The sequence below is a fragment of the Sinocyclocheilus rhinocerous genome, unplaced genomic scaffold (assembly GCF_001515625.1).
Source record: "Sinocyclocheilus rhinocerous isolate Xijiao unplaced genomic scaffold, SAMN03320098_v1.1 scaffold323, whole genome shotgun sequence".
Taxonomy (NCBI): domain Eukaryota; kingdom Metazoa; phylum Chordata; class Actinopteri; order Cypriniformes; family Cyprinidae; genus Sinocyclocheilus; species Sinocyclocheilus rhinocerous.
The window spans coordinates 1063238-1077256 of record NW_015643640.1 but is presented as its reverse complement, the minus strand read 5'-3'; the positions used below and the strand labels follow the sequence as shown (position 1 = coordinate 1077256).

The 14019-nt window shown below is 33.4% G+C and overlaps 1 protein-coding gene across 1 annotated transcript in view; it reads right to left on the bottom strand.

The window, feature by feature from the left end:
- LOC107757587 (meiotic nuclear division protein 1 homolog) overlaps positions 1-13297 on the bottom strand; it is a 15274-nt gene extending 1977 nt beyond the window's left edge. The window contains exons 1-7 of the mRNA XM_016575104.1: positions 13223-13297; positions 11956-12021; positions 11756-11813; positions 10689-10837; positions 9617-9691; positions 9428-9542; positions 847-891 (exon numbers count right to left, since the gene is read on the bottom strand). Coding sequence (XP_016430590.1) covers positions 847-891; positions 9428-9542; positions 9617-9691; positions 10689-10837; positions 11756-11813; positions 11956-12021; positions 13223-13282 — 568 coding nt within the window. The 5' untranslated portion in view covers positions 13283-13297. The remainder of the gene's footprint in view (positions 1-846; positions 892-9427; positions 9543-9616; positions 9692-10688; positions 10838-11755; positions 11814-11955; positions 12022-13222) is intronic.
- Positions 13298-14019: the final 722 nt, after the last annotated feature.

Sequence of the window (14019 nt, the reverse complement as noted above, 5' to 3'; positions counted from 1 at the left end):
GTTCGTTGACGACGATATTTAGTCATAATTTTCGTTGACGAAAGCAACACTACTGCAGTATTAATAATATTGCATTTTCTCGTCTCTTAGAAATGCACATTTGACGGTAGCTTGAGTTGACAGTAGCAGCTTGAGTTTGGATGCAGATGTACATTTATGTTCATTATCACAAACAGTAACATATGAAATGTAATTATTCTGACTGTTTTATTTAAATAAACCATTGGTCTTCTATAGTAGCATACATTTAGATCATGATAAACACAGTTAAAACCAAACATAGCACCTCAATACCATGGTAAAAATATAACTATATGGTTTCTATGCAATATTAATAATATTACATTTTCTCGTCTCTTAGAAATGCACATTTGACGGTAGCTTGAGTTGACAGTAGCAGCTTGAGTTTGGATGCAGATGTACATTTATGTTCATTATCACAAACAGTAACATATGAAATGTAATTATTCTGACTGTTTTATTTAAATAAACCATTGGTCTTCTATAGTAGCATACATTTAGATCATGATAAACAGTTAAAACCAAACATAGCACCTCAATACCATGGTAAAAATTTAACTATATGGTTTCTATAGTATTTAAATGAAAAACAGTAGTCTAAATACATTTAGTATAAATGCACAAACGCTGTAGCTTAATCACATATAATATATATATATATAGTCATCATCCTGGACTGATATTAGACTGATCTGACAAAACTGGACATTCAGGATTGTCTGTGGCCTACATTTCAGATTCTTTTGTGGATGCATCACATGACATGATCAAAGAAAATCATTGGTTTTGAAATTTGTTGAGGTGTGAGGCACACAAAAGACTTACCCGTCCACCTAGACACAGCCTCTTTTGCTGTAATGTTTGCCTTACCTAGAAAAAGGATGAATATATTAGCAGTGCCATACTTGTCAGGTTACATTGTGAAGTCCAGTTTAATCAGTTTTTCTCTATTGATGAAAATATCCTTTAAATGTAGTCAATATTTCATCAAGTCATTTTGCTCTGACTAAAAATGTTATCTAATTTTAGTTGATGAAAATAACAATAGTTAAGTGAAACTGAAAATGCACAGAAAGTCCACAAGCGAGACTCATAGGAGCAATTAAACAAGTGACTTTCCAGGAAATCCCGTATACGGACAAATGAATCCAGCTATCGCTGTAGCCGAATAAAATGCAGAAGAAATGTTTGACTGATGAAATGTGAAGAGAATTAACACACCATTGCAACAGTACAGTATTTGGTTTATCTGTGTTCTTCAAGCAATCTCAGGTATTTTTCATTAGGATAATGTATATTTATAATGCAATGCTAATTGGCTTAGCCTTTATCACTGTATAGAATACTATGAAGTTATATAATTTCTACCTCATTCTGTGATACGAAGCCACATCAGTTCACAGAAAGAAGTTAAAAAAAATAAAAATAAAAATAAAAGCTGAATTTGACTAATAGCATTATTTATTTTTTCAAGATTCTATAAATATTATGAAGTTATATAATTTCTACCTCATTCTGTGATACGAAGCCACATCAGTTCACACAGAAAGAAGTTTAAAAAAATAAATAAATAAATAAAATAAAGCTGAATTTGACTAATAGCATTATTTATTTTTTCAAGATTTCTATAAATATTGCGATATGTCATTATTGTGAGTTCTTTTGGCCACAATAATCGTGTAGTGAAAAATCTGATATCGTGACAGGCCTAATTACATATATACATTAATAAAAAAAATTAAACGCATGTGAAAACCCGGAAATAACAATCTAATTTTAGTTGATGAAAAGAGTAAATCAGTAGTTTAGTACATTTTTAAAAATGAAAAAGAGTTACAATGTTAATAACTGTGAAAAGGGATTTGTTACAGAAACAGTGTTTTCGAACAATGTGACGAACATTCTGACTAGCGTGTAACTTCAAGTTCACCTGTGCATTTGCATCATTTTGTGCAGAAGTTGTGCTTAACTTGTGTGTATGCCTGAATAATTTCATGCGTTTGAGTTAAATAACCCGCTCAACAGCTGTTCATTCGCTCTTTAGCTTCAGCTCAAAACTATTAGATTATGAAACAATCATATTCTTTTTAGAATGGTCTTTTCCAAAAAAAAAATGTTTTATCAACAGTATGTTTAAGTAATAATTAATTAATAATCATCATTAAAATAAAATAAAAAACTCTTCTTAATTTCTCTGATGAGACTGGTACATTGACAACATCTCAACTTTTCGACTTGACTTCGCAGATCCTACACGTGATTTGTAAAACTGAACGATTCAAAGCCCTGCAGATGGTTGTGCATCACGCTTGCTAGTCTCTCTTCCACAGATCTTCTTCTGAGACAGTTAGCAGAGCCACTCTGAGATATAATCCATCATACTGAACGTGCTGCCCAGACCACGTCAGTTTCAGAGCTAGATTGACAAATGCTCAAAAGTAGGGATGCACCGAATGTTCGGCAACCGAAATTATTCGGTCGAAAATAGCAAAAAAAACAGAATAAATTGTACTGAACAATGATATGACACGATCAAATAGCAACCAGCGCAGAGTGAGAGGCGCGCACTCTTTATTATGCAGCACACACGTCAGCAGTGTGGAAGTATTTAAACTGTCTGAGAAAGACGCAAAAGTCATTACAAGCACCGACAGCGAGAGACTGTTTAGTGCTGCATATAAAAAGTAAGACAATAATAATGATAATAATCATTACAACAGCTCTGTTTTAATACATTTATTATAACATTCACACAGTGTTCAAATTAAGATCTGTAGTATTTTCTAATGTTTTAAAGGAAGTCTCTTCTCAGCAAGGCTGATTTTAATTGTACAGTAAAAAAAATAAATAAACACATGCCTGATTCAAGAAGGGGGTCTGATGGCCAAAAATTATTATTTTACTAACTTATTAATTTTAAGTTAAATTGTGCTTTGTTGGTATAGTGTCTGCTAGAATGTTAAAAATGTTCAGTGTTAAATATTTTTTAATTGTTGTTTTGTAATAGATTTTTTTTCTTTGAAAAGCAAGACAAAACAGTAAAAAGCACATTTTGGCTTTTTTAATTTATGCAATGGTGAAAAATAATTTGGCAAAATACATGAGGAAAAAAACTCCGTGTTCGGTATTCGGCCTTCGTCCCGTGTTTAATTTTGTCCAATTTCGGCTTCGGCCAAGAATTTTCATTTCAGTGCATCCCTACTCAAAAGCTATTCCAAGGTTTTGAAACAAATCCAGTCTGGGAAAAGGCAGATCGATCTGTAATCTTAATGCTCTGTGTTCTCCCTGTGCGAACTGACTTGACAGGAGGCAATAGAACAGGTCAGGTGGTGAATGGAAATAATGTTGGGCAGTGCTTAAAGCGGTCATGAACTGCCTTTTTTTATTATTTTGTACTGTTCTCTGAGGTCCACTTATAATGTTATCAAGAATTTTACATCAATTGTAGACTTGGAAGTAACTGCTATGATCGGCATGTATGTTTGACAGCCTACAGCCTTCATAGATGGATGCTGCTGTGATTTAGGTTAAAAACGCACAAATACTCAGTACATATCAAACGATCTGTAATAACAAAGCAATAGTGAGCACGTAATAAAAACAGTTACTCACACACACTTGTGTGATGCGGTATTACTCTCAAATCCAATATATTCGTCACAGCATCGTCTTTTAGTTTTAATCTTTCTGAAAATCCTGCGCCGAATTGCGCCTTACTAGTTATTACTAGTGTAAATTTCGTTAACGAAAACTATGACAAAAAATGTTCGTTGACGAGCTTTTTTTCCATGACTAAGACGAGACGACAATAAGCTCAATAAACGATAATTGTGACTATATCAACATGCAATATCGTTGGCGATAAAAGACGAGACTAAAATGTATTTCAAAAATAAAAACTATACCAAAATTTATTTTTATTTTCGTCGGAAAAAAGGAGACAACACTATTGCGGACTGCTGTACGCGCCTCTACTACACGAGCTTTCATGTGTGCGGTTGCCAGATATCAAGAGTTCAAATCCGCAAATCAGAGCTTCTCTGTTAAAAGGATACATTTTTTGCTCCGGTTTTGCTTATTTTTTGATGAATGATGATCTGAAAACACTGACAAACAAGCTGAAGTTTAGCGCTCTCCATGTGAGTTGTTCGGCTTAAATAAAAGTGTCGTTTAGCCGGTCTATGTTTTGTCATGAAATCTACACTATTTTAGTTTGTGATTGTGTTTGCTGAAATAAATGCACTTACTCAACCGCTGCCGTTTTAATAGAGAAACATTATTGCGATTCAGAATTTTTCTGTTAAAACATTTTTTGTTTGTTATTACCAGTTTTCATAATGTAGACAGAGAGATTGCATATCTAAGTCTTTGATATTAATTTATTTATTAAATTGCATGTAATAAATCAGTACACTAGATGAGGTCAAATAAAGTCCACATTCTATTGATTTGTGCTTATTGGTGAAAGTGCAATACCTGAAATATAAAAATACATTTCTCAAATGACAACAATCTTTTCAATTATAATTTTGTGCAAAAAAAAAAATAAAAATTTTTTTTTAAAATCATTTTAACTATTATACAGCATGACGGAAATGTGACGAAAAGTTTTCATTGATTAAAACTAGACTAAAATGCTCAGATGTTTAGGTCCGGTTTCATAGACAGGGCTTAGCCTAAACCAGGATTAGGCCATAGTTCAATTAGGACACTTAAGTACTTTTTTATAAACTTGCCTTAGAAAAAAACATTACTGGTGTGCATCTTGAGACAAAACAAAGGCACTGATATATTTTAAGATCAATCAGTGCAAGTTTCTTTCATCTGAAACAGCTCAGACTTACATTTTAGTCTAGGACTAGACTTAAGCCTTGTCTGTGAAACCGGGGGGTTAGTCGACTAAAACTTGACTAAACAAACACAGACAGGACAAGGTCGACTAAATATGATAATAACTAAAAAGTACATTTGACACCAAGACTAAGACTAATTTAAAAGACTAAAAGACAAAATGAACACTACTCAGAATTGTGTGAGATTGGTCTTCTGCTAAACATATTGGAGTACCTCAGGGAGATGCAATAGTTCAGACAATTTTACAAGTGATTAAAATATAGACATAACAGCAAATCCCAAGAGGCAGAGAAAGCATCAAGTATTTCAGCAGGGACTACTGACATTTTCACAGCATTTAAACTGCAGGGGTTGCTAGAGAGACGGAGCTGCAGGGATGGGGTGATGAACGAGACGGATGATGCAAAGAGAGGTTACACAAATGTTATTTTCTCTCAAGAGACGCGAGTCATTATCTCCACCAGCACCTGAGAGAGATGATTATTCGCGGCTGATCGCATGACTGTCTGGAGAGGATCAGAGCTGGATTTGGCTGGGAATGTGCGATAGGTCAGGAATATTATAAACAAGGCAACGAACATTTGTGTAGAACTTCAGCTGTGTGTTGGTTACATGGTATCTACATCTACAGTTTCTTAAATCAAATCTAAAACTTTTTAAGACCTGCACTAATAAAATCAATACCACATGTCCATACAGATCAAACCTATACAATGTAAAAAAAAAAAATAGTAAGTCATGCATCTCAGATTATTTTACTTAAACAGGCTGTGGCATGCATTCAACAAGGTCTTACCAGCAAACCATTCAAATCCTCGACTTCTTGTATTCAGTATATACGTGTACTGAAACTGGTTTATGTTCTAATGCATCAATACATGCAAATTAGAGGATGACTGATATCTAAATCAGGTGAGTTTACAATGGATTAAATGCCAGATACAGCTTTTTGTGTGACCCAAATACCAATAATATCCCAAAAAAAAGGATAAACTGTAGACTGTATGCATAATGCAAACTTTTAATTATAAACGAGCCCAAAATACACAGTGACTCTTAATTTGAAATGCATATGCAATACTACTTTAAGCTGCTCGTTCAAAAATGAGGTTGATGAGGGAGTTGCATTTTTGCAACCATTATATTACAACATATTACAATATACTGTGAAGACCATGAAGTAAACATTGTTATGATCCATCAACGGTAGATCATAAGTAATTGCTAGCATTGCTAGAACATGCAACACTGAAATGTGTCAGATAAAATTCAGGCACACAAAAAAGTCTTTAGCGCAGTTGACTAGTGAGCTTAGAACTGTTAGTGGTGGTGCATTTAACCAGAGATGCAATTCTCAAATAACTGAGCGAATGGAGAGCATTTTAACTTCTCTCCCTGTGAAGCTTAGTCTCTTAAATCATCTTCTTTACAGGGCTCTACAGTGCGATCACAAACTCCTGCATACGGCGACTATGAAAAAATATGTGCGACTGACCTGATTTGTGCTTGCGCTCAGGGGAGCATCAAAGGTTTCTATTTACAACGTGTTTTTGCAGCGTTGAGTAATGCATCACAGACATATCTGTTGATATCTTGAATGCAATGTTCACTCACTGCTCAATACACCGGCGTTTTGTTCAGTGCTGAGTTATGTGAGCTCACGAATCCTCTCATTATAACAAAGTGTAAATAAGAGATGTCTTGTGCAGTATAGAGAGCTCTGATTGATTATAATGGAACTTTGTGAGATGATCGACAGCTTTTAATGATTATTAAGGGAGTTTGCAAATGTGATATTGATTTAATACACGTTTAATAAACAAGAAGTTAATATTAAGTGACTTACATTGTCTGACTACAACACTATTGCCTGATTTTGCTTTATTTCATCAACAAAAATAGTCACAGCTGAGCCGCTGCGCATCTCCAAGCAAACACAGCGCTGTTTCGTTTATGAATGAACGTGTGTTTTTAAACGAATCTAGTGAGTCAAGGATTCAATTACCCATTCATAAAGACAGTCACTTGCTTCCTTACTGAATGAATCAGCCGTTCGAACGAATCAATTGAATGAATGATTCAGTGATAAAATCAGTGACTTGCCGCCACCTACTGGCAGTTTTAGTTTCATTTTTAAAGTATAATTTCAGTTATTTAAATCATTTAATATTTAAATTTAAATAAAACATTAATCTCAACATGAATTTATTTGCACCCATGCCACATTAAACGTCTGTAAATATACCTACAAGCCACTTTTGTGTTCTTCTGTGCCATCTCTGTAGTGCAAATGATTTTTTTCATACTGATTTAATTTGATTGGTAAATGTTCTTCTTACTTGTTCTTATCCTATAGCCTTAATTAGAAATTTTGAAAAAAGCTTATAAATATACATTTTTGAATTTGACATAAAAAGATGACATACTTTTTATAAAGTTAGAAAAATGGCATTACAAAGACAAAAAAAAGCCCTGTAAATCACATTAAGGAGTCAAACATCACCTCGTAATGGGAAGGCTAATTTTCGTTATCGATCAGAAGGAGCTCCTGAGTTTTTTGACTATGCCTAACAAGAAAAGTAAGCTCTCAAGCACTGTTGCTATAGTCATCAAAACACCACTTCAGTACAAACGTACCCCCCTTCAACCGTAAATTTCAAGACAATTACTGTAAGGCTTCAGACTTGCTGTGAGCAATGCTTCCCTTACTATGCAGACAGAGTCTGTTGCTGACTCTTTATTGTGTGCTTCTCGCTCCCTGGTGTCTTATCAGAGTAATGCAGATGATTACTTAGAAAAAATGGAAAACAAAGTAAACGCAGCAGTGAAATCCTGCTGGGTTTTTTATATTAATGTGTGTACTATTTACACAGTTACATGCATGCTTTTAGGAGAACTAACCAGTCCGTGCAGAAATTATGAGTGTCATGGGAATGTAATTGTGAAATCAATTTAGGTTTGATAATATTAAGACATAGCAGAACTTCCTCTTTTAAGAAGAGGCAGAGTGAGCACTAAGCCTGTTAATCACCGTCTGGCGGAAGTCAAAGTGTAAGGGCTCAGGACGAGCCTCGGTATCAGTAATGAATTTCCACGGTTTCTCCTTGAATTCCTGTCATTTGTGAGGACTGTATAATAGTTCTCAAAAGTTACAAGACAATAAGAGTAATACTTTAGAATTTAACATAACTAGAACATTTATTTTGACTATATAAATTCACACTTTTAAATTTACATTAAACTTGATATATAACCCATCTCTGTATACCAGCAGACTCTCATCACAGAGCACAGATATACAGAGGTACTGTATTCGGAGATGGATTATAGTGATCAAACTATATATTTTTTTGTGTTTTGTTTTTTTGTGACAATGAAGCCAATATCTTAGGGAGCAAAGTGGCCAACTACAGACCTTTATAATTGTCTTATTCTTTAAAGCACATTCAACATCCATGTTATTTGGGGATGTATAATTGGGTTATTAAATGAAATTTAATAGGACTTTTATTTTGAAGGTACCAGAAGCAGCAAAATAAAAGCAAAATAAGTTGAAGCACTAAAATTACTAAAACTGAGATAAAAAATGACACTAAATTGACTTATTTTAAAAGGCAAAAACTAATATGAAAGAAAGCACATAACAAAATTACTAAAACTTTAAAATAAAGTTTGAAAATATAAAAATTCAAAATATTAATAAATAATACAATATCTCAAAACAATGTAGTTTTTACGATCATTTATAATTGTCTCTCTTAATCTTTAATCACTGTTACATTAAAAGCTACACTACCGCTCAAAAGTTTGGGATCAGTAAGACTTGTAATGTTTTTTAAAGAAGTCTCTTCTGCTCATCAAGGCTGCATTTATTGGATCAAAAATACAGAAAAAAAACTGTAATCTTGCAAAATGTTATTACATTAATTTATAATGGTTTCCATTTTAATATACTTTAAAATATAATTTATTTCTGTGATGCAAAGCTGAATTTCCATCATCATTACTCCAGTATAAAGTGTCACATGATCCTTCAGAAATCATTCTAATAATAAACGTAACATTCAAGTCTTACTGATCCCAAACTTTTGAGCGGTAGTGTATATATATATGATATCATACTATTTAATTTAAAGATAGAAAAAAACAGGCTGCAAATAAATGTATATTTATTTGACATATTACTTAATAAAAATTAGAAAATAATTTAATCTTTAAAAAATACATCTGTAAAATAAAATTAAAATTTTTTTAACTTAAGATAGCAGCGTCTTGATTCTGTAATTCTATCATTACAATTTTTCACAAATAAATAAATTGTTAAAAATATGAATAAAAAGGGTAAGATGTGAACTATTTAGTCCCTCTACGCTGATTTTCAGCATTATTTATATACAATTATAGTTTTTGCTCATATTTTTATTTTTATATTTTCAGTTTAATTTTGTTATGTGCTTCTTAATAGGTTGTTGTTTTTTAATTTGATTTTAAATTTATTTTTTATTCCAGTTTTAGTTTTATTCCTGCACACAGATCTGTGTGGTTTACTCACGGATCTCCTCCACCACCTGTGGATCACACTCTCTGTACTTCTCCAGTTCGGCCTTCAGCTGATCTCTCTGAGGTTTCAGTGCTGTGAGCTCCTTCAGGAGATCCTGTCTCTCCTCCTGAATGCACACAAAAGCGGCGTTCACACAGAGCCCACAGACATTAGAGCTGTACAGTAATCTAGAACACGCACATTAACTTCACGTCCCACTTTGGCTTTGTCAGCTGCTTGCTGAAGGGCTTTTTTACGCTGATTCCCATCCTCAAGCTACACAGAAGAAAAAGAAATCAATACTCTTATGCAAACAAGTCAGAACAGAAAGATTCAACCAGGATCTACATCATTGGAATGCTATTAAAGCATACACCATAAAAAAAGTTTACTGGTTAACTGTAAGTTACCGTAACATGGTGAAAAACTGTAAATGGTTTAACATCACATTATATGTGTATATTTACATTAAAAACGTGTCATATTTATGGCATAATATTGAATTGGTGAAAAACAGTAATAGGACATTCCCAGATTTCCCTGCATGACATATCACATATGGTTATATTTTATTTATTTTTTCATATTTTTGTTTTTGTTATCAGTAATGGACATTTGGGTGTTATGTGTTGCATACATTTTAAAGTAAGCAGATTTTGGAAGTTCAAGTAAATGGGTTTATTAGCATCATATATCTTAAAGGAACAGGTCACCTCAAAATTTAAATTTGATGCCATAGAAGATGTAGATGAATTTGTTTCTTCATCATGAGTGATATTATGGATTCCAGTAGACTTTATCCAGAAGCAACATTTTAAAGTAAAAAAAAAACCGTCTTGATGGATTTGTTTCAGCTTTTGTCTTCTCCAGATGTTAACTGATGGACTGGAATGCTGTGGATTACTTGTGATGTTTTTATCAGCTGTTTGGACTCTCATGCTGACGGCACCCATTCACTGCAGAGCATCCATTGCTGATACACTGATGCAATGCTACATTTCTCAGAATCTGAAGAAGAAACAAACTCACCTGCATCTCGGATGGCCTGAGTGGAAGCAAATTAACATTTTTGGCCGAACAATTCCTTCAAAAGAAATACAGCTATATGTAGACATCAATAAGCAATCCCATAAAACCTGAAACACTGTCACCGTATTATTATGGTTAATTTCTGGCAACCACAGCTGCCTTTTTTGACCATAAATCTAACTGGGTTTTTTTTACGTGAAAAAGCTGAATCGCAGAGTCAGATATCAGAAAGCAATGCCCTCACTTGTGTCTCCAGTTCCTCTAATCTGCGTTTACGGGCGTGCAGGGCTTTACTGGGGAACGCCCAGTAATAGTTGGAGGTGCCCACTCTCTCGGTGTCCACCATGTTATCATCCACCAGACTCTGCAACACCTCTTTCACCGACATGGGAGCTGGAGAAAAAGATTCAATCTTCACTGAAAACCTGAGATTCACTGATCATGCACATGCATTTTTATGTCTTGCAAACATAAGCATTGGGCTTTCTGGTGTTTTCTACATCGTTATTGCAAAATATGCTGATTTGTCAAAAGATAGCATGGCTAAAATAGACGATGCTTTGTCGAAATCTGTTTTGCATCATATGAATGTATCCTATGACAGTATATAGCTGCATAATTTCTGTTCGTTTTAAAAGAAAAAAAAACATTTTGTGAAGAAAAAAGGGGAAAAATGTAACATTCAATGCTAGGGATGTCCATTTCGGTTATTTTTCCTAACCGACACTTGTTAACCGATTTTATATATATAGCCTATATTGCTATAGCTTCTTATATTTTTAATTCTTGTTCTTTTCTAAATACTGTTAATTGAAATGATTTGTTGTGGAGTGAGGGGAACTAACACTAGCTATGTTTACAGTGTTTATTATAATGTTCGTAAACATTTCACGTCGGCATCAGGCCTATTTCTGAATGAAAAAATAAAATGCGACTTATACGCGACTTATGTTTTTTCCCCCTAAAAAACTATTTTTTTTATACACGTAGCGTATTTTAACCATGTAGCAAACCTTTTTAAATATTTTGATAAATTACTGAAAAAACTTTTCTAAATACTGTTAATTGAAAGGATTTGTTGTGGAGTGAGGGGAACTAACACTAGCTATGTTTACAGTGTTTATTATAATGTTCGTAAACATTTCACGTCGGCATCAGGCCTATTTCTGAATGAAAAAATAAAATGCGACTTATACGCGATGTATGAACCGGTATACCGCCCAGCACTAATACGATCTATAAAAACCGTGCAGGGTCACTTCTGTCTGTGACTTATCAGTGTCGGGAACACACAAGGTTGATAAAACTTACTGATTCCTTTGGACTTGGGGGCGATTTTTTCCATGTCTTTCAGCTGAAACACATCTTTCTGGAAGGGGGAAAAACAATCTCATCTTTCAGAGTTTGAGATTATATTGAACTACTAGAGAACCGTGTCAGACATGGACACAGTCACGCATCTATAGGCTCACTGGATTCATATACAAGAATATGAAATCAAGCATACTTACAGTTTCAAAAAATATCTCCATCATACGACTCCTTTTCTCCTCCAGGCTAAGTCCTTTCTTTTTAGACTGTGGAGTATAAAAGAGAAACATGTTTCTGTTAGATAAACAAAACTAATTCAGGTGTCATTATTGAATAGGTGTGCTGTTTTTATCCTTATCTCTGAGAGAAAAATAAAACATTTTGCTGACACGAGTGTCTCGTTTCTGATTCTTTCAGACTGTTTGTTTTAATGGATTGGTTCAAAAACGATTTATCTCAAAGCTACGGAGGATCAAAACTACAATAAATAAATAAATAAACGTAATACGAAATATATAAAGGAATAAATTACTTGCTAAAACAAATACAATTAATTCTTAATTAAATTTAGACCTGAATTTATTTTTGCATTCCTTTCCCCCCTCAATTTATTATTTTTGAACAATATATATATATTTTATTATTATTTAAATTTAACTGTATTAATTTGTTTTTATTCTTTCATTTATTTATTTTATATTTATTTATGTGTTCATTTATTTTTAATATGTATTCATTCCCTCGTGTATTTATTTCCAGATTTAAGAACTAGAAAAAGCTATAAATGACTTACTAAATCAAATACAATTCTTAATTAAATTTTAATTATTTTTAAAAATAATTGTAATTTTTTTATTTTATTTAACTGTATTAATTTTATTTTATTCTTTCATTTATTTCTTTTATATTTATGTGTTCATTTATTTTTAATATGTATTTATTCCCTCATGTATTTATTTCCATATTGCCACATTAACGTCAACATTCTTTTTATTTTATATCAATATATTTTTGTATTTATTCTTACATTCAGTCTCTTGTATGATAATTAGGCTGCTTCGAAGCAAATTTTAAATATATTAAGATGATCTTCAGGATGAAGACTGACTTTGATATTATCAGATTTTATCAGTTGTCATAAACATGGTTAATAAAAGTTTGCAAAAGTCGTGAAACCTAATTTCAGTCGTAATTAAGCCCATCCTGATGTCAGAACATAACGTAGAAGTAATGTTTAAATTAAAATTTAAAACATCCAAGCGTTCTGAATGCTTAGTTGTCATCATATTTGCTATATTCGAAGAAGCTAACGTTACATGTTAAGAGAACAGGAACTAACAATGTTGTAAAATAATGTAGTAAAGACGTCACACATTTCTGCAAACCCTAGTATGGTTTATTCGTATAAACGACTCTAAACAGTAACAGAAGTAATAGAATTATTAAATACAGAAATCACGTTCTCACCATGTTCCAGTCGAGCAGCTTGAGTTTGGCGCCAGATGCGAAGGAAATCTCACTGCGCATGCGTGGTGCTACACAGGGTTGCCAGGTTTTCACAACAAAACCCGCCAATCGCTGTTTAAAACGAGCCCCAAACTAGCCCAAATGCGTTTCGAAGGGGGGGTGGTTGTGTCCCTGTTAAAAATCGCGTTCCGGGGACTAAATATCACGCTGTTGGTTCAACCCGCGGACATGAAAAATAACTCGCTGCAACAGTGTTAAAGTAGCTCAGTTACGCGTGAAAACCGCGGACCTGGCAACACTAGTGCTAGAGCGCATGCGCGGCAGTTCATTTCTTACCTGTAGGGGCCAGTTACATAAACATAGCCACCTTTTGCCTTAAGAACTAGTTTGACTAACTAGCTAGTCTTACTTTTCAGATTCAAATTAGACCAGTTTAGGTTTTTATGTATCTGACTTTAAAAAGTTAAGACCAATCTTGCATAAAAAAAAATGTGTCTAAATTTTAAGCAGTTTAGGATGTAGTATATTCGCAAACAAAACAAAAATAGACAAAAATAGAATATTGTAGTTTGGTCTAGTACTGAAAATATTATCTATGTATTATCTATTATCTACTAAATAGCTATTAGTTATTTAATAGTAAATTTATTAGCACTTATGCATTGCCATGACTTTATGTTTGTCTCATGCACAAACAACATCTGGGGACAGTTGCATAAACATAGCCACTATGTTAAGACTGTGTCATAAGAACTAGTTTGACCAACTAGCAGCTAGCCAAGAGGTCAGTCTTACTT